Below are 20,115 nucleotides of genomic sequence, written 5' to 3'. Positions count from 1 at the left end.
ACTCCACATCGCCTTCTGAATGAATTACCTTACACAGTTTAGTATCATCTGCAAAGATTGACACTGTGCTTTCCAGGCCTATTCCTAGATCATTGATAAATATAGTGAACAGCAGTGGGCCAAGAACGGACCCTTATGGTATTCCGCTGACTACTGGTGCCCAGCTGGAGAACATCCCATTGACCACTACTCGTTGTACTCTGTCATTCAGCCAATTACCTATCCATCTACAAATAGTATATCCTAGGCCAAGTTCCCTTAATTTGTTGCTCAGTCTCCTATGAGGCACTGTATCGAAGGCTTTTGCAAAATCTAAATACACCACGTCCACTGCTTTTCCCTGATCAAGATTCTCACTCACTTCCTCGTAGAAGCTAATTGAGTTGGTTTGACATGATCTGTTCCTTACAAACCCATGCTGAGTTTTACTAATAAATTTACTAGCCTGTAGGTGCTCCTCTATGCTGTCCCTCAAAATGCCTTCCAAAATTGTACCCACTCTAGATTATAAACTAACTGGTCTATAGTTTCCAGGATTACTTTTTGTTCCCTTTTTAAATAATGGCACTACCTCAGCTATGCGCCAATCCTTTGGTACCATGCCTGATGTAATTGAACTATGGAAAATCAAGTATAGGGGTTTTGCTAGCTGTGACCTAAACTCCCTGTATCAAACAGTGAAAAGAGTGGAGAAGCGGACCAGTGGAAGTTGCCCATAGCAACCTATCTGCTTTGAGGTAGCATTTATTAAGTACATTCTATAAAATGATAGGTAGACCCTGATTGGTTGCTTTGGGCAACTACTCTACTGGTCCACTTCTCCACTGCTTGCTATATCTGCCTCACTGAGGAGGCTATTCATTATCACCAATGGGCCTGTTACACATGCAGAAACGCTAGTGACGAGGTGACCCCATCTGGTGGTATCCTAACATTCCTAAGGTCCAAGTCCAAAGCATGGGACCCCCCGGGCAGGGGCTGGCTGGGCAGGGTGCCATCTGCTCCCCGGGCCAGTGCAATTTAAGTGTTCCGGGGCCACCTGATTGAAGATTCCCTGTGAAAAGCTGGGCCACGTGCTTGAGTCTGCCCCCCAGGCTGAAAGTTGCCACCCAGCGCCTGCCCCCGGGGTCAGCACAGGCCAGCCACCCCAAGGCATCAAACTAGTGAGAGATAGGAGTTTAGTGTTGAAAGGTGTTATATAAGTAAGAAGCAGCAGCAGCTATGTGATGAGAGTGTTACATAACTGAGAGGTAATAATTACAATTCATGTGCTGGATTAACAACTAGATTCATCATCGCTTGGAAGTGATAAAATGGAGAGTGCAAGCCAATCAGCTCCTAACTACCACGTCACATGCTGTGTTTGAAAAATGACAGTTAGGAGCTGATTGGCTGGTACTTTTTCACTTTCCATTTTATCACTTTCCAAGCGATAATGCATCTGGCCCTAAGTGTTACAATATGATTTCCCAAGGCAGCTGGGCCACACCAACCCAGGTGGCCCCACGAGAATCACGGACATCTTTAGATGGAGCTGGTTCCCGGAACCCTGCTTCTTCCTACAGGTAGAGGGATCTAAGCAGGTCCCTCCACCTCCTGAGTGACCTGCAGCCGTGTGAATGCGCACTGGGAAGGCAGGTGTTTTTCAGAAAAGCTGTCTCCGCACAGGAGCAATGCTGAATTGTTCCGGTAATTAAGTATCCACCTCCACAACTTTCTGCGAGGTTGATATTTAATCATCAGGGGTCATTCATCCTCCTGAACGTTCTTAAATACCAATAATTAAATTGCCATAATCCTGCGAAACCATCAGTTTTGCAGGATTTAAGTGCTGGGAAAATTTCATATATTTTTTTACGGATTTTGTTACATCCTCCGTGTTGGGAAGATTTTCTAATTATACATTGAATAATTAATATGTTTCTCTTAAAACTGATGTGCTGCTACCACACATGTCGGGTTTCAAATGCCAGTCATCTAGTACCTTCCCAGACCTCCGAGACAGCGCCCGCAATGTCTATTATCTGTGCAAATATACTGAATAATTGTTTTTGCCTGTCAATCAAAATGAGTTAAGTGACCTTATGTGTCAGTCAGCTGCTCTTCACCCCCAATCACCATCTGATCAATAATTTACCGTCGCTATTAAACCTTCTTCTAATCAAAGTGATGAGAGAGGACGAACAATGGTGGTGACACCTACCTGAATGGTCTGTATCCATTTCCAACCGGAAGTCCCAGTGTATGATTACAATGAGAAACATAAACCCGTTTCATGGGATTATTGTACATCATATATATTTAAATGTACTTGTATCTGTTTGATGAAATAGCTGCACTTTACCATTTAGGCATTGATAAACTCTATCCAGCTATTAAATGAGCGATCATTGTTTACTTATGATATAGGGCCTAATTCAGACCTGATCGCAGCAGCAAAATTGTTCTCTAATGGGCAAAACCATGGCCCTCATTCCGAGTTGTTCGCTCGCAAGCTGTTTTTAGCAGCTTTGCACACGCTAAGCCGCCGCCTACTGGGAGTGAATCTTAGCTTATCAAAATTGCGAACGAAAGATTAGCAAAATTGCGAATAGACGCTTCTCAGCAGTTTCTGAGTAGCTCCACACTTACTCGGCAACTGCGATCAGTTCAGTCAGTTTCGTTCCTGATTTGACGTCACAAACACACCCAGCGTTCGGCCAGACACTCCTCCGTTTCTCCAGCCACTCCCGCGTTTTTCCCAGAAACGGTAGCGTTTTTTCGCACACACCCATAAAACGGCCAGTTTCCGCCCAGAAACACCCACTTCATGTCAATCACATTACGATCACCAGAACGAAGAAAAAACCTTGTAATGCCGTGAGTAAAATACCTAACTGCATAGCAAATTTACTTGGCGCAGTCGCACTGCGGACATTGCGCATGCGCATTAGCGACTAATCGCTCCGTTGCGACAAAAAAATAACGAGCGAACAACTCGGAATGACCACCCATGTGCAGTGCAGGTGCGGCAGATGTAACATGTGCAGAGAGAGTTAGATTCGGGTGGGGAGTGTTTAAACTGAAATCTAAATTGCAGTGCAAAAATAAAGCAGCCAGTATTTACCCTGCACAGAAACAAAATAACCCACTCAAATCTAACTTTCTCTGCACATGTTACATCTGCCCCACTTGCACTGCACATGGTTTTGCCCATTAGAGAACAATTTTGCTGTTGTGCTCAGGTCTGAATTAGGCCTATAGATGTATGGATAAAACATATCTAACAGAAGCAGATCTGTAAGAGGGACTGAAATCTGTGATCTAGTCAGAGATGGTGGGGTTCCAGTGTACGGTCTAAGGCAGGGGTATTCAATATTCAGTCCCCTAGCAGCTATGGAACTACACATCCCAACATGGCCTACCACAGTTTTGCCGTTAGACAATGCTGGGATGTGTGGTTCCACAGCAGCCAGAGGGCAGTGTGTTGAATATCTTTGGTCTAAGCGAATGAAAAATAAATCCTGTGTCTCCAGAGAATCCTCGGATATAGGAAAGATCTGTCAAATGAAATAATATGTAAAATCAGACAAACAATTAAAAAACATGTTTATTTTTTTGCCTTTAATAATCTTTGTTAAAAAATGTTTCGTTCTTATTATTTTTGTAATTTTTTTTATCTTATGACGGATATAAGATGCTGGTTATAATGACATTGGCCCTCATTCCGAGTTGTTCGCTCGCTAGCTGCTTTTAGCAGCCGTGCAAACGCTAAGCCGCCGCCCACTGGGAGTGTATTTTAGCTTAGCAGAAGTGCGAACGAAAGGCTCGCATCGCTGCTACAAAAAAATATTGTGCAGTTTCTGTGCAGCTCCAGACCTACTCAGCGCTTGCGATCACTTCAGACTATTTAGTTCCTGTTTTGACATCACAAACATGCCCTGCGTTCAGCCAGCCACGCCTGCGTTTCCTCAGGCACGCCTGCGTTTTTCCACACACTCCCAGAAAATGGTCCGTTACCTCCCAGAAGCGCCCACTTCATGTCAATCACTCTGCGGCCAGCAGTGCGACAGAAAAGCTTTGCTAGACCTTGTGTGAAACTACTTTGGCTGTTGTGAAAGTTCGTCGTGCATGCGCCGCATACGCATGCGCAGAAGTGCCGCTTTTTTGCCTAAACGCGCTGCGAACAAAAATAGCTAGCGAACAACTCGGAATGACCACCATTGTGTTTTCTTTTTCCAGTCGTTACCGGACAGAGATGGTAAAAAGTGTCTGTTCCTTGTAAAGTGTGTGGATAAAAGTTACGAGATAAGCGCTTCGGATAAGAAGAAAAAGCAGGAGTGGATTCAAGGTAAGTAACAAATCAGGTATATGCAGAGAGGTATATGCAAATTCCCAGGGGCATGCATGGTTTAGTAAAAATACACTCATTTATCTGCCTTGTAGGGGAGGGCTGCCCTAATTAACTAGCATCACCCCTTTCATAACTTGGGAAGACCCGGTCAGAGTTGTCTTTATAATGCGTCGTATTTGTGTATTTAACTGCTCTATTACAATTTTGTCTATAAATGCGGTTACTTGCATCAGATATGCCGCCAACTGACAACTCTTAATGAACTGGCCTTTCCTGAGCAAACTGTGCTTTACTGGGGAAACTGAGGGACTGTGACATACTAAATGGGGTAATACTAGGGGATTCTGTACTGGAAAAAGACTTAGGGGTTCACATAGATAACAAATTAAGCAGCAGTACCTAAAGTAGGAGTGCAGCAAAGAAGGCTAATAAGATATTAGCATGCATAAAACGGGGAATTGATGCAAGGGACGAGAGTATTATACTCCCATTATATAAATCACTAGTGAGGCCACATCTTGAATACTGTGTGCAATTTTGGGCACCATATTACAAAAAGGATATCCTGGAGCTAGAACAGGTTCAGAGGCGGGCGACCAAACTAATCAAGGGCATGGGCACGCTGGAATACGAGGAAAGGATTGCAAGGCTAGGTATGTTTACACTGGAAAAGAGGAGACTAAGAGGGGACATGATCAACATCTACAAATATATAAGTGGTCAATACACAGAGCTCGGGAGGGACCGGTTTTCTATAAGATCAGCACAGAAGACACGTGGTCACTCGCTTAGGTTAGAGGAGAAGAGTTTCTGCACATTGAGGTGAAAAGGTTTTTTCACAGTAAGGACAATACGTGTTTGGAATTCCCTGCCTGAGAGAGTAGTAACAGTGGACTCCGTAAACACCTTTAAGAATGGGTTAGATAAATTCCTATTGGATAAAGATATTCAGGGTTATGGTGCATAGGCACGCATTATAGTTAATATAACTAGTCCTAACATAAAAATAACTAGTCTTATAATAAGACCGCATAGGAGACCACAAATAGGTTGAACTCGATGGACAATTGTCTTTTTCCAACCTTAGTTACTATGATCCTATACTAGCCATGGAACAGCCCTGCCAAGTGTCACTTTCTGAATTGCATTAATCGTCCTGTCCCACAAAAATAAATCTCCTTTTTGCATGGCAGTGCAATACACAGAGTATGAGTGAGCTCCTCCACCCAGCTTCGCTGATCGGTATAAGTAAATGTATGCACCCCCCTCTCCCTATTGACGTGAGGCCCAATGGGTACATGATGTCACAGAATGGCATATCTGCTATGGGGACTATTTGCATACCTTCATAACACACGTATACGGGCTCCCTACCGCCAATGACTATTAGATCATGACTCAGCAGCCTTTATAGCGAATGACCTCAATAATAAACTGAATGTGTTCTCCGCAGCTGTTCAGACTGTGGTCAAGCTGCAGAAGATAGGTCTGTCCTCGCCACACAGAGACGCGCGACAGAAGCGGAAAGCGCTGCGGAAGAAACAACAGGCCGAGCAGGAGGAGCTGGAGCAGAAGATGAAGGAGCTTCAGACCTCGAATGAGATGAAACAGCAGGAGCTGGAGCTGATGAGGATGGTAAGAGAGGGGGACACTGGGGATCCCTCTCCATCTGATGTGCTATTGGTTTTGCATAAGGTCATTTGTATGAAACGGAGTTGCTGAACTTCTGCAAAAAATAATTTCAGGGCCACAGGACCCGTGTTCTTCCTGTATGCAGAGCTAACGTATAACGGGAAGTGCTGTCTTATATGGCCCTTATTTACATGTGACACAGGGCCATTTGCGCCTTGTAAAAATGCGCTTTGCGTACGTCAATAAATGTACCAGAATTCAGAACTGCACATACTTTGATCTTGCGACCCCTTTGTGTCTGGAGAGTGCAGTGTATTAATACATACTTACTGTACCTCTCACTCTGCTAATACTCTGTGTTGGTCATTCTGAGTTGTTCGCTCGCTAGCAGTTTTTAGCAGCCGTGCAAACGCTATGCCGCCTCCCACTTGGAGTGTATTTTAGCTTAGCAGAAGTGCGAACGAAAGGATCGCAGAGCGGCGGCAAAAAATTTTTGTGCAGTTTTAGAGTAGCTCAAATCCTACTAAGCGCTTGCGATCACTTCAGACTGTTCAGTTCCTGTTTTGACGTCACAAACACACCCAGCGTTTGCCCAGCCACGCCTGCGTTTTTCCTGGCACGCCTGCGTTTTTTCGAACATTCCCTGAAAACGGTCAGTTGACACCCAGAAACGCCCACTTCCTGTCAATCACTCTGCGGCCAGCAGTGCGACTGAAAAGCTTCACTAGACCTTGTGTGAAACTACATTGTTCGTTGTAATAGTACTTCGCGCGTGCGCATTTGCGCCGCATATGCATGCGCAGAAGTGCCGTTTTTTTGCCTTATCGCTGCACAGCGAATGAATGCAGCTAGCGATCAACTCGGAATGACCACCTGAGTCAGTGGAGAGACTTTTCTCAGTGCCCAGAGAATCATGAACCAGCTCGCTGCATAACCGCGGATTGTTCCAGGCTGTAGCTGATATTGATGATACTGAGAAATGTCTCTCGTTTCTTGGTGAGGGGTAGGATTGGGGGCATCATGTCATTCGGGGTGCGGGGAGGGGGCGTCTAAGTATGTTTATGTTCTTGTACTATAGCTTGTATGAAGTTGTGTGAAGTTGCAGTGACCTTTTATAAGCTTATATAGGAAGTGTGAGTGGTTTAGAAACAGGTTCCGCTACAGATCACAGGGCAGGATACAGAATTTCTAAAAATTTTGATTTGAAAGGTTCAAATTTGAAGAATAAAATAAAAAGTGAAATATTTTCTGCAGTTTGCTGCATGTGTAACAGATGATTTCCCATTGTGTATATACAGCAACTGCAGGACGCAGCGACCCGCGCCGAGTTAGAGGAGAAAAAACGACTTGAGACCCACATGGAGTTACAGGATCGATTCAAAGAGGACCTCCAAAGGGAACAACTGGTAATTTCTTGGGAAAAATTTACTTAACGTTTAAAAATTAATGTAAGCTCTCACGAGCAGGGCCCTCTTCCCTCATGTGCTTATCCTTTCTTACTTTAATAATCTTCAACTGCATCAACTCCATCAGTCTTCTGCCACCTGATACTTATTCCAGTGTCATCTGCTGATGTAGCTATGTTTATTTACCCTGTACTTGTCCTATACTGTCATCAACTGTAAGTTGCTGTTTTCCTGTTTGATTATTTCTGTACTCTGTAATTGGGCGCTGCGGAACCCTTGTGGCGCCATATAAATAAAGGATAATAATAATAATAATAATAATAAAATAAAAAAACAGCAACAACAAAAGCACCCAAATAATTAGCATTCCTGTTCTGCAATAGGCAGTCAGTGGGCATTGTTGGCAATATGTGTCTGGAATAAAAATCAAATCCATACAACGCCCCCCCCCCACCCCCCCCATTTAAGGCTTTTCCCTTGTTACGTCACCAGCACCACTGCACAGGAGGGATCCTACCCAAATTCACTCCCCCGCCTCCTGATCCTGCATCTTCAATGGTCCTCTCCAGGACGATGACCTTTGGGGTTCTAGGGCTACATTTACTAAGCAGTGCTTTTCAAAGCCACACACCTGGCTTTGTATTTAATATTATTGCCTCTTTAAACTCAACTGTTAAACCTCCAAAGAAGTGACGAGTTTGAAAAGTTCTGCTCGGTAAACTTAGGGGTCTATTTAGTAAACCTTGGAGAGAGATAAATTGGGTGTAGATAACGTACCAACCAATCGGCTCCTATCTGTCATTTTTCAAACACAGCCTGTAACATGGCAGTTAGGAGCTGATTGGCTGGTACTTTCTCTCCGTCCATTTTATCTCTCTCCAATTCTTCGTACATATACCCCTCAGCCCCTAAAGACGTATAGATTATAAAAGGTTATGTTTTGCTTAATGCATTTGTTCATTGCTTATTTAAGCAATTGCATCTGACTAGTGTTTAATGGGGGTCATTCCGAGTTGATCGCACCAAGCAACTTTTTGCTGCTGGTGCCATCAACTAATCTCCGCCTATGGGGGAGTGTATTTTAGCATAGCAAGGGTGCGTTCGCCTGTGCAGCCCTGCTATGCTAAAAGAGTTTCACTCAAAACAAGACCAGCCCTGCAGCTACTTACCCAGTGCGACGGATCCAGCGATGAAGGTCCCGGCTGTGACGTCAGACATCTGCCCTCTGTCCTCCTGAACACGCCTGCGTTTGTCTTTCCACTCCCCGAAAACGTCTGGAAACGGTGAGTATCCGCCCCGGAACGCCTCCCGCCTGTCAATCTTCTTGTGATCGCCGCTGCGATCACATTTGTCGCCAGGCAACGACGAGCATGTGCAATGCATCCGCCGCGCATTTCCGACCCGTTCGCACCGCAGCGAAGAACCGCTGCGTGCGAACGGGTCAGAATGACCCCCAATATCCAGAAAGGTGCCCAGATATCAAAGCTTGGAGAAAGATAAAGTATCAATCAATCAATCAATCAGACAGCCTGTAACATGACAGTTATGGGCTGATTGGTTGGTACTCTCTCCATTTTCTCTAACGTCCTAGTGGATGCTGGGGACTCCGTCAGGACCATGGGGATTAGCGGCTCCGCAGGAGACAGGGCACAAAAATAAAGCTTTAGGATCAGGTGGTGTGCACTGGCTCCTCCCCCTATGACCCTCCTCCAAGCCTCAGTTAGGTTTTTGTGCCCGTCCGAGCAGGGTGCAATCTAGGTGGCTTTCCTAAAGAGCTGCTTAGAAAAAGTTTTTTAGGTTTCTTATTTTCAGTGAGTCCTGCTGGCAACAGGCTCACTGCATCGAGGGACTTAGGGGAGAGAAGTGAACTCACCTGCGTGCAGGATGGATTGGCTTCTTAGGCTACTGGACACCATTAGCTCCAGAGGGAGTCGGAACACAGGTCTCACCCTGGGGTTCGTCCCGGAGCCGCGCCGCCGACCCCCCCTTGCAGATGCCGAAGATGGAAGAGGTCCAGAAGCAGGCGGCAGAAGACTTTTCAGTCTTCCTGAGGTAGCGCACAGCACTGCAGTTGTGCGCCATTGTTGTCAGCACACTTCACACATCGGTCACGGAGGGTGCAGGGCGTTGGGGGGGCGCCCTGGGCAGCAATGTATAATACCTTTTTATGGCTAAAAATACATCACATATAGCCCTTGAGGCTATATGGATGTATTTAACCCCTGCCAGATCTCACAGACTCCGGAGAAGAGCCCGCCGAAATAGGGGGCGGGGCTTATTCTCCTCAGCACACAGCGCCATTTTCCTGCTCAGCTCCGCTGTGAGGAAGGCTCCCAGGACTCTCCCCTGCACTGCACTACAGAAACAGGGTAAAACAGAGGGGGGGGGGCACTTTTTTTTTGGCGATATTACTATATTTAAGCTGCTATAAGGATACAACACTTATATAGGGTTGTTCCCATATATATTATAGCGCTTGGGTGTGTGCTGGCAAACTCTCCCTCTGTCTCCCCAAAGGGCTAGTGGGGTCCTGTCTTCAATAGAGCATTCCCTGTGTGTCTGCTGGGTGTCGGTACGTGTGTGTCGACATGTATGAGGACGATGTTGGTGTGGAGGCTGAGCAATTGCCGGTAATGGTGATGTCACCCCCTAGGGAGTCGACACCGGAATGGATGGCTTTGTTTATGGAATTACGTGATAATGTCAGCACATTACAAAAATCAGTTGACGACATGAGACGGCCGTCAAACCAGTTGGTACCTGCCCAGGCGTCTCAGACACCGTCAGGGGCTGTAAAACGCCCTTTACCTCAGTCGGTCGATACAGACCCAGACACGGACACTGAATCTAGTGTCGACGGTGAAGAAACAAACGTATTTTCCAGTAGGGCCACACGTTATATGATCACGGCAATGAAGGAGACTTTGCATATCTCTGATACTACAAGTACCACAAAAAGGGGTATTATGTGGGGGGTGAAAAAACTACCTGTAGTTTTTCCTGAATCAGAGGAATTGAATGATGTATGTGATGAAGCGTGGGTTAACCCAGATAGAAAAGGGCTAATTTCTAAAAAGTTATTGGCATTATACCCTTTCCCGCCAGAGGTTAGGGCGCGCTGGGAAACACCCCCTAAGGTGGATAAGGCGCTCACACGCTTATCAAAACAAGTGGCGTTACCGTCTCCTGATACGGCCGCCCTCAAGGATCCAGCTGATAGGAGGCTGGAAACTACTCTAAAAAGTATATACACACATACTGGTGTTATACTGCGACCAGCCATCGCCTCAGCCTGGATGTGCAGTGCTGGAGTGGTCTGGTCGGATTCCCTGACTGAAAATATTGATACCCTGGATAGGGACAGTATTTTACAGACTTTAGAGCAATTAAAGGATGCTTTTCTTTATATGCGAGATGCTCAGAGGGATATTTGCACTCTGGCATCGAGAGTAAGTGCGATGTCCATATCTGCCAGAAGAAGTTTATGGACACGACAGTGGTCAGGTGATGCGGATTCCAAACGGCATATGGAAGTATTGCCGTATAAAGGGGAGGAATTATTTGGCGTCGGTCTATCGGATTTGGTGGCCACGGCAACTGCCGGGAAATCCACCTTTTTACCTCAGACCCCCTCCCAACAGAAAAAGACACCGTCTTTTCAGCCGCAGTCCTTTCGGTCCTATAAGAACAAGCGGGCAAAAGGACAGTCATATCTGCCCCGAGGCAGAGGAAAGGGTAAGAGAGGGCAGCAAGCAGCTCCTTCCCAGGAACAGAAGCCCTCCGCGGGTTCTGCAAAGCCCTCAGCATGACGCTGGGGCTTTACAAGCGGACTCAGGAGCGGTGGGGGGTCGACTCAAGAATTTCAGCGCGCAGTGGGCTTGCTCACAGGTGGACCCCTGGATCCTGCAGGTAGTATCTCAGGGTTACAGGTTGGAATTCGAGAAGTCTCCCCCTCGCCGGTTCCTAAAGTCTGCTTTGCCAACGTCTCCCTCAGACAGGGCGACGGTATTGGAAGCCATTCACAAGCTGTTTTCTCAGCAGGTGATAGTCAAGGTACCCCTCCTACAACAGGGAAAGGGGTATTACTCCACGCTATTTGTGGTACCGAAGCCGGACGGCTCGGTAAGACCTATTCTAAATCTGAAATCTTTGAACCTGTACATACAAAAATTCAAGTTCAAGATGGAATCACTCAGAGCAGTGATAGCGAATCTGGAAGAAGGGGACTTTATGGTGTCCCTGGACATAAAAGATGCTTACCTGCATGTCCCAATTTGCCCTTCACATCAAGGGTACCTCAGGTTCGTGGTCAAGGGTACCTCAGGTTCGTGGTGCAAAACTGTCATTATCAGTTTCAGACGCTGCCGTTTGGATTGTCCACGGCACCTCGGGTCTTTACCAAGGTAATGGCCGAAATGATGATTCTTCTGCGAAGAAGAGGCGTATTAATTATCCCTTACTTGGACGATCTCCTGATAAGGGCAAGGTCCAGAGAACAGCTGGAGGACGGAGTAGCACTAACCCAAGTAGTGCTGCAACAACACGGGTGGATTCTGAATTTCCCAAAATCTCAGTTGACCCCGACAACACGTCTGCTGTTCCTGGGAATGATTCTGGACACGGTTCAGAAAAAGGTGTTTCTTCCGGAGGAGAAAGCCAAGGAGTTATCCGAACTTGTCAGGAACCTCCTAAAACCAGGAAAAGTGTCTGTGCATCAATGCACAAGAGTCCTGGGAAAGATGGTGGCTTCTTACGAAGCAATCCCATTCGGCAGATTCCACGCACAAACTTTTCAGTGGGATCTGCTGGACAAATGGTCCGGATCGCATCTGCAGATGCATCAGCGGATAACCTTATCGCCACGGACAAGGGTGTCTCTTCTGTGGTGGTTGCAGAGGGCTCATCTGTTAGAAGGCCGCAGATTCGGCATACAGGACTGGGTCCTGGTGACCACGGATGCCAGTCTGAGAGGCTGGGGAGCGGTCACACAGGGAAGAAACTTCCAGGGAGTATGGTCAAGCCTGGAGATGTCTCTTCACATAAATATACTGGAGCTAAGAGCGATTTACAATGCTCTAAGCCTGGCAAAACCCCTGCTTCAGGGTCAGCCGGTGTTGATCCAGTCGGACAACATCACGGCAGTCGCCCACGTAAACAGACAGGGCGGCACAAGAAGCAGGAGAGCAATGGCAGAAGCTGCAAGGATTCTTCGCTGGGCGGAAGATCATGTGATAGCACTGTCAGCAGTGTTCATTCCGGGAGTGGACAACTGGGAAGCAGACTTCCTCAGCAGACACGATCTACACCCGGGAGAGTGGGGACTTCATCCAGAAGTCTTCCACATGATTGTGAACCGTTGGGAAAAACCAAAGGTGGATATGATGGCGTCTCGCCTCAACAAAAAACTGGACAGGTATTGCGCCAGGTCAAGAGACCCTCAGGCAATAGCTGTGGACGCTCTGGTAACACCGTGGGTGTTCCAGTCAGTGTATGTGTTTCCTCTTCTGCCTCTCATACCCAAAGTACTGAGAATTATACGGCAAAGGGGAGTAAGAACGATACTCGTGGCTCCGGATTGGCCAAGAAGAACTTGGTACCCGGAACTTCAGGAGATGCTCACGGAAAATCCGTGGCCTCTACCTTTAAGACGGGACCTGATTCAGCAGGGACCGTGTCTATTCCAAGACTTACCGCGGCTGCGTTTGACGGCGTGGCGGTTGAACGCCGAATTCTAAGGGAAAAAGGCATTCCGGAAGAGGTCATTCCTACACTGGTTAAAGCCAGGAAGGAGGTGACTGCACAACATTATCACCGCATTTGGAGAAAATATGTTGCGTGGTGCGAGGCCAGGAAGGCCCCCACGGAGGAATTTCAATTGGGTCGATTCCTACATTTCCTGCAAACAGGATTGTCTATGGGCCTCAAGTTGGGGTCCATTAAGGTTCAAATTTCGGCCCTGTCGATTTTCTTCCAGAAAGAATTGGCTTCAGTTCCTGAAGTCCAGACTTTTGTAAAAGGAGTACTACATATACAGCCCCCGGTTGTGCCCCCAGTGGCTCCGTGGGACCTTAATGTAGTTTTGGATTTTCTCAAATCCCATTGGTTTGAGCCACTCAAATCGGCGGATTTGAAATATCTTACATGGAAAGTAACCATGCTACTGGCCCTGGCTTCAGCCAGGAGAGTGTCAGAATTGGCGGCTTTATCGTATAAAAGCCCATATCTGATTTTCCATTCGGACAGGGCAGAACTGCGGACGCGTCCTCATTTTCTGCCTAAGGTGGTGTCAGCGTTTCACCTGAACCAGCCTATTGTGGTGCCTGCGGCTACTAGCGATTTGGAGGATTCCAAGTTGCTGGACGTTGTCAGGGCATTGAAAATATATATTTCAAGGACGGCTGGAGTCAGAAAATCTGACTCGCTGTTTATACTGTATGCACCCAACAAGCTGGGTGCTCCTGCTTCTAAGCAGACGATTGCTCGTTGGATTTGTAGCACAATTCAACTTGCACATTCTGTGGCAGGCCTGCCACAGCCTAAATCTGTCAAGGCCCATTCCACAAGGAAGGTGGGCTCATCCTGGGCGGCTGCCCGAGGGGTCTCGGCATTACAACTCTGCCGAGCAGCTACGTGGTCGGGGGAGAACACGTTTGTAAAATTCTACAAATTTGATACCCTGGCTAAAGAGGACCTGGAGTTCTCTCATTCGGTGCTGCAGAGTCATCCGCACTCTCCCGCCCGTTTGGGAGCTTTGGTATAATCCCCATGGTCCTGACGGAGTCCCCAGCATCCACTAGGACGTCAGAGAAAATAAGATTTTACTTACCGATAAATCTATTTCTCGTAGTCCGTAGTGGATGCTGGGCGCCCATCCCAAGTGCGGATTGTCTGCAATACTTGTACATGGTTATTGTTACAAAAAAATCGGGTTGTTATTGTTGTGAGCCGTCTGTTCAGAGGCTCCTACGTTTGTCATACTGTTAACTGGGTTCAGATCACAAGTTGTACGGTGTGATTGGTGTGGCTGGTATGAGTCTTACCCGGGATTCAAGATCCTTCCTTATTGTGTACGCTCGTCCGGGCACAGTATCCTAACTGAGGCTTGGAGGAGGGTCATAGGGGGAGGAGCCAGTGCACACCACCTGATCCTAAAGCTTTATTTTTGTGCCCTGTCTCCTGCGGAGCCGCTAATCCCCATGGTCCTGACGGAGTCCCCAGCATCCACTACGGACTACGAGAAATAGATTTATCGGTAAGTAAAATCTTATTTTATCTCTCTCAAAGCTTTGATACATCTGCCCCCAATAAGTTAAAACCTCAGGACTGACAAAATAGGACACCCCCCCAAAATAAATAAATAAATAAATAAATAAAAATAAATATATATTTAAAAGAAATAAAATAAAATTCCTATGCACACACGGAGCAAAACCATATTATACCTCTTGCACCATATTAAGTCCCCACAGTTATGCTCCTGTCACCATATTATGCCTCACACAGTAATGCCCCTGACAACATATTTATGCCCCACTTTAATGCCCTTGTCACCATAGTATGACCTCATAGTAATTATGCAATACCTGCTCGTTGTTATTGGTTCTGCTAGTTCTAATTGGTTCTGCTCATTGTCAGGTGTTCTTCTCATTGTCACGGGTTCTGCTTGTTGTCAGGGGAACCCCCACATCACCGCCGCTGCTGCCGCAGCAGACGGTTAGCGCCATTTGCCTCAAGTAAAAAACTGCTGAAAATGGCTGCCACCTCAGAGGAGACAGTTATTAAAGTTACTAGAGCCTCCTCTAGTAATTTTAATAACTGTCTCCTCTGAGGCGACAGCCATTTTGAGAGGGACATTTTCAATAGAGCCTGTGGGAAAACAACGGCGGCGGATGAACGGGGACGGGCAACGGCAGACTGACGAGGGCTTGAACGGCCTGGGCCCTTCCTTCTCTGTAAGAGGGGCCGGGCTCGGGACAGCTGTGCCCGCAGTACTCCCCTGTTGGCGGGCCTGGCGATAACAATGGATAAACCCCTTCCTTTTCTCTCCCAGCCATGTTTCTTTGCTGGCTTCTTCGTACAGTGGACAGAAGCACCCTCCTAGTTTATCCATTATCCTGCTACTGGTCCGGCCCCTGACTGTGATGCAGCGGTCTCTGACAGTCATTTTAAGCACAATATTAATCTGTTTGCACTCTACCCAGGAACATTTTTATATTGTAACAATTATCACCCCGTAGATTCGACAAGAAATGGAAATGCAGGTAGCAGAGAAATCTTCAGAATTAGAGCAATATTTAAAGAGGGTTCGCGAACTTGAAGAAATGTATCACCGCCTGCAGGAGGCGCTAGATGATGAGAAACAAGCTCGCCTTGCAGAGGAGAATGCCCGGCTTCTTCAGACAAGGTGAGAGACTGCATGCAAGGCAGCACTGTGGGTGTAATGGTTAGCATTACTGCCTCACAGCACTGAGGTCTTGAGTTCAATTCCCACCATAGCCCTAACTGTATGTACTTCCCGTGCTTGCGTGGGTTTCCTTCAGGGGGTTCCGGTTTCCTCCCAGAATCTAAAAATATACTGGTAGGTTAATTGGCTCCTAACAAAATGAACCGTTGTATGTATGTGTGTGTGTGTTGTAGGGAATATAGGAGGAGACTTATCAAAGCCTGGAGAGAGAGAGATAAAGTACCAATCAGTTTCTGTCAATTTACAGGCTGTGTTTGACAGTAGTTGATTGGTTGGTACTTTATCTCTCTGCAATCTTCGATAAATCTCCCGCATAGATTGTAAGCTCCACTTGGGCAGGGACTGCTGTGTTTTGCCAAATATTCTCTGTTAAGCGTCGGTAATATGTGTGCGCTATATAAATGTTAATAAATACAATAATAAATTAAATAATGCAGAGGAACCTATATACTCCTTCCAGCTGTCCATAGACCTAGAACAGTATTGACATAACCATGAGATTTTACATTCGTGCAAGGTATTCGTGCTGAAATAGGTGAAGTCTTCTTTGCTAACCAATGGTAAAGCGGGAAAGGGGTAACAATAAATGAATGGTTAACTACATTTTGGGACATGGAAGATGAGAAGGTCAGTGACCCTCTGAATTCACGGTCATGCATTATCTGGATGTAGGTAGTTAATTATAGCGCCATGATGCTTGGGTGGATGAAACTCATGGTAAATGGGGGATGTGTTTTTCCCAGGCTCCTGGAAGAGGAGGCAGCAAAGAGAGCGAAGATGGAGGAACTGCACAGAGAGCAGGAGATGACCATCAAGATGACAGAGGCTGAGAAGAAAGAGCTGGAGAACAGCCAGGCCATTAAGGAGCAAGCCCTGCAAGAGGCAATGCAGCAGTTGGAGCAGCTGGAGAAGGAGCGGATGGAGGCCCTGGAGCAGTACGAGGTGACTTTGTCCATCTTTACTGAACTGAATGTGGAGTAGAGGTGATTAAGACCCCGCTAACAGTTGGGGTCTACACATGCAATCCTCACTTCAGGGTTTGGTAAAATGTTCCCCTTGAGACATTGCTAGTTTTCAGGCAGGTGTATTACATAGAGTGGCGTATATAAACACTAGTAGCTTGACCCCTTATTGTAGGTTAAGGCACTTTCTATATATTATTATTACATTTATGAAACCCTATGTTTGAACTCATGCCACGTCTCACTCTCTTATCTTCTCTACAATGCCTCTGCCTCTACTCCCCACAATAACCACGTCCTGCTCCCGCATCCTGCTCCGCTTTCTAATTTTACTGCTGTTCACCTAATTGTACTGTCGTCTGCCTGAGACCTTCAGTGTTTACTTTCTGGAGAAATGTGGTTTCTCCTTGGTGTCTTTCCAGAGACCACTCCTGAAGTCTATACTTTACTGTGACTCCAACATATATCATGTTAGGGGTTCTATATTGAGGACTATCGCTGACTGCAGCCTCTTCTTCAAGAGCCGTGAACAGTTTTTCGTTAGCTTTTCTTAGTTTCTAAATACACTATTCCAGAAACGATGTTTAATGTGAATATATCTTTAATTTCAGCAAGTGAAAAACAACTTAGTCCTGGCAACTAACAAGACGAGGAGCTGGAAGGACAAGGTGGCTCAACATGAAGGATTAATCCGACTAATACAGCCAGGTAAGGCTGAACAGGTCATAAGACATGTCTATTTGGGCGGTTTGCGGGACCACTGTGAGCAGCCCCTTGTTCGAGTATAGAGGGGGTGGGGGAAGTGGCCACTCTGGAGAGTCGTGTCTGTGGCATCTCAAAATGTTTTTGGAATAATATATATGAGGATGTTGGCATAGAGGGCACTGGTGGTTGCCAAGGGGGACAGAAGTCCCCCTTGGCAGCTGGCCTGGGTTAGCCCCTCAAACAATCCCCAGGCCTGGGCAATTAGTACCTGCCCCCACCCCTTTGGCACCACATGGACATTAAGTATTGGGGGAGATTTGCGGGTGGTCTTGCTGTTATAACTGGAGAATGCTGCACATATTGGGGGCTATTCAGAGTTGTTAGCGAACCAAAAAGGTTAGCCATTGGGCAAAACCATGCTGCACTGCAGGTGGGGCAGATGTAACAGGTGCAGGGAGATTTAGGTTTGGGTGGGTTATATTGTTTCTGTGCAGGGTAAATACTGGCTGCAATTTAGATTTCAGTTTGAACACACACCACCCAAATCTAACTCTCTCTGCACCTGTTACATCTGCCCCACCAGCAGTGCAACATGGTTTTGCCCAATTGCTAACTTTTTTGGTTTGCTAACAACTCTGAGTAACCCCCATAGTGCAGGTGGGGTGAGTGTAAACTTGACAGTTTCCTGTTTTGGGAGAGATATATTTTTGGGAGGGAATGTAGTATTGTTCTGTGGCAATATGGGTAAGGGTGGATACACACTATAAGATTATCTGTCCAATCTTTTCTGGTTGGAATGAACTATGGTAATGGATGAGAGCCAATGACAACTGACCATTTGTCTCAAACACTGGAAAACAGACAAAATGGGACATTCAGACAAATTGGTTAAATCAATTTGATTTAACCAATTTATCCGAATGAACATTTTTGCCCATTTTTCAGCATTTGTGAGCAGCTGCCAACCAGAAAGATTGGACAGATAATCTTCTAGTGTATATCCAGCTTCAAAGACACATTGGAAGACCTGTGTACTTGGGATGTTCCCGCTGTCTTCGTTTTCAAATATAGATAATGTATTTCACTTTATTTTCTAGAATTTTTTTTAAATAAAATCCCCATTATCAAATGTGTGTATGTATGTCTGTCTGTCTATCAATAAAGTAATAGGCCCTACACACTGGGCGATATGAGTGAAAGATATGAACGATCTTGTTCATTAATGAACGAGATACCGTTCATATCTTTGAGTGTGGATGCACCAACGATGAACGATGTGCGGCCCCGCGCTTGTTCATCGCTGGTGCCCCGTCGCCTGTGCATGCAGGCCAATATGGACGATCTCGTTCATATTTGCCTGCACTTCTATGAAGCCGAGTGACGGGGGTGAGTGAAGAAACGTCCCTCCCCCCCCCGCCGCCGGGTCACCCGTCGGCTGTATCCGCCGTCAGGCAGATCGGCGGCTGATTGCTCAATGTGTAAGGCCCTTTAGGTAACAAGACCTCTCACGTGTGTAATGTTCTCTATGTGATTCTAACCTCTTGCCAGGCCAGAGCAGGTAGACCAGGTTACTCTGGTTCATATATATATATATATATATATATATATATATATATATATATACACACACACACACACACACACACACACACACACACACACACACACACACACACACACACACACACACATTTAATATATGATTGTATGAAATTACGGTATAGTATTCACCCATCATCAAACACTCTTTTCAGGTTCTAAGCAGCCGGTGATGACCACAAACTGGGGACCAGCTTCCTTCACCCAAGGGGAACTCCAGGAGAGGGAGAGGAATTGGCAAGAGAAGAAGAACCCCCCTGCGGATTAAGAACCTGTCCGGCAGTTACGGTCTGGAGCTGAAGGCAGAATGCAGTCAGGAATTAGCCTGGAGCGCTGGGAGAGATTGTGGCTAGTATTTTAAGATGTGCTCACTTTTTTAAAAAGGGAGAACATACGTAGTTAAATGACTGAGTAGCTGTAATAGTTTGGATGCAGCAATCTAACTGTGGAGGTTATAAAGCATGTGACTGTTTCCCTGCCTGGAACGTGACGCACGTGGGCCAGCTGAACCGTTATTGGCTGGACCAGCAACTATCCCATCATCGCGGTCACCTGGAGCTAATGAGACACACCTGGGACGTGGCGCCAGCAGTTTCTCTTAGTGTCAGTGCTAAACCTTTAATAATAAAATATCTTATCCTAGAATAAGGTGGGGCTCTTGTTTTTGTGTTTCCCTCCAGGACATTTTCAGATTTTCCTTTTATGTGGTTTTTTTTTTGTTTTTTTTTAGAATTTGGAACTGGAATCCAAAATTCTAATATTAATTTGTGAATATCATCTCGTCTCATGTGATTATAAGAATATGGTATATTAGTTGGATTCTCTCCGATAAACAGAGGCATCACACCCTACTTCCATAAAATGTAATTTGTAGAAATAATTCTGAGTTTTTCTATTTATTTCTGTTTGCGTGACTTGTAAACCTTAATCAAGAACACATTTACAAATTTCCCTTTTACACCAAATACACCCCCTCCCCCCCACCCCACCCAAAAAAACAACAAAAAAACAAAA

The 20,115-nt window shown here is 46.1% G+C and overlaps 1 protein-coding gene across 2 annotated transcripts in view; it reads left to right on the top strand.

The window, feature by feature from the left end:
• The window catches only part of SWAP70 (switching B cell complex subunit SWAP70), a 159,012-nt gene extending 139,263 nt beyond the window's left edge, over positions 1 to 19,749 (top strand). For both annotated transcript variants that reach the window (XM_063946448.1, XM_063946449.1), the window contains 7 exons: positions 4,222 to 4,330; positions 5,787 to 5,968; positions 7,264 to 7,371; positions 15,609 to 15,775; positions 16,579 to 16,777; positions 17,409 to 17,505; positions 19,257 to 19,749. In XM_063946448.1, coding sequence (XP_063802518.1) covers positions 4,222 to 4,330; positions 5,787 to 5,968; positions 7,264 to 7,371; positions 15,609 to 15,775; positions 16,579 to 16,777; positions 17,409 to 17,505; positions 19,257 to 19,369 — 975 coding nt within the window. In that variant the 3' untranslated portion in view covers positions 19,370 to 19,749. The remainder of the gene's footprint in view (positions 1 to 4,221; positions 4,331 to 5,786; positions 5,969 to 7,263; positions 7,372 to 15,608; positions 15,776 to 16,578; positions 16,778 to 17,408; positions 17,506 to 19,256) is intronic.
• Positions 19,750 to 20,115: the final 366 nt, after the last annotated feature.

The sequence above is a fragment of the Pseudophryne corroboree genome, chromosome 11, assembly GCF_028390025.1.
Source record: "Pseudophryne corroboree isolate aPseCor3 chromosome 11, aPseCor3.hap2, whole genome shotgun sequence".
In the NCBI taxonomy this organism is placed as follows: Eukaryota; Metazoa; Chordata; class Amphibia; order Anura; family Myobatrachidae; genus Pseudophryne; species Pseudophryne corroboree.
Note: the sequence above shows the minus strand (reverse complement) of the source record. Positions and strands in the feature narration are given on the sequence as shown.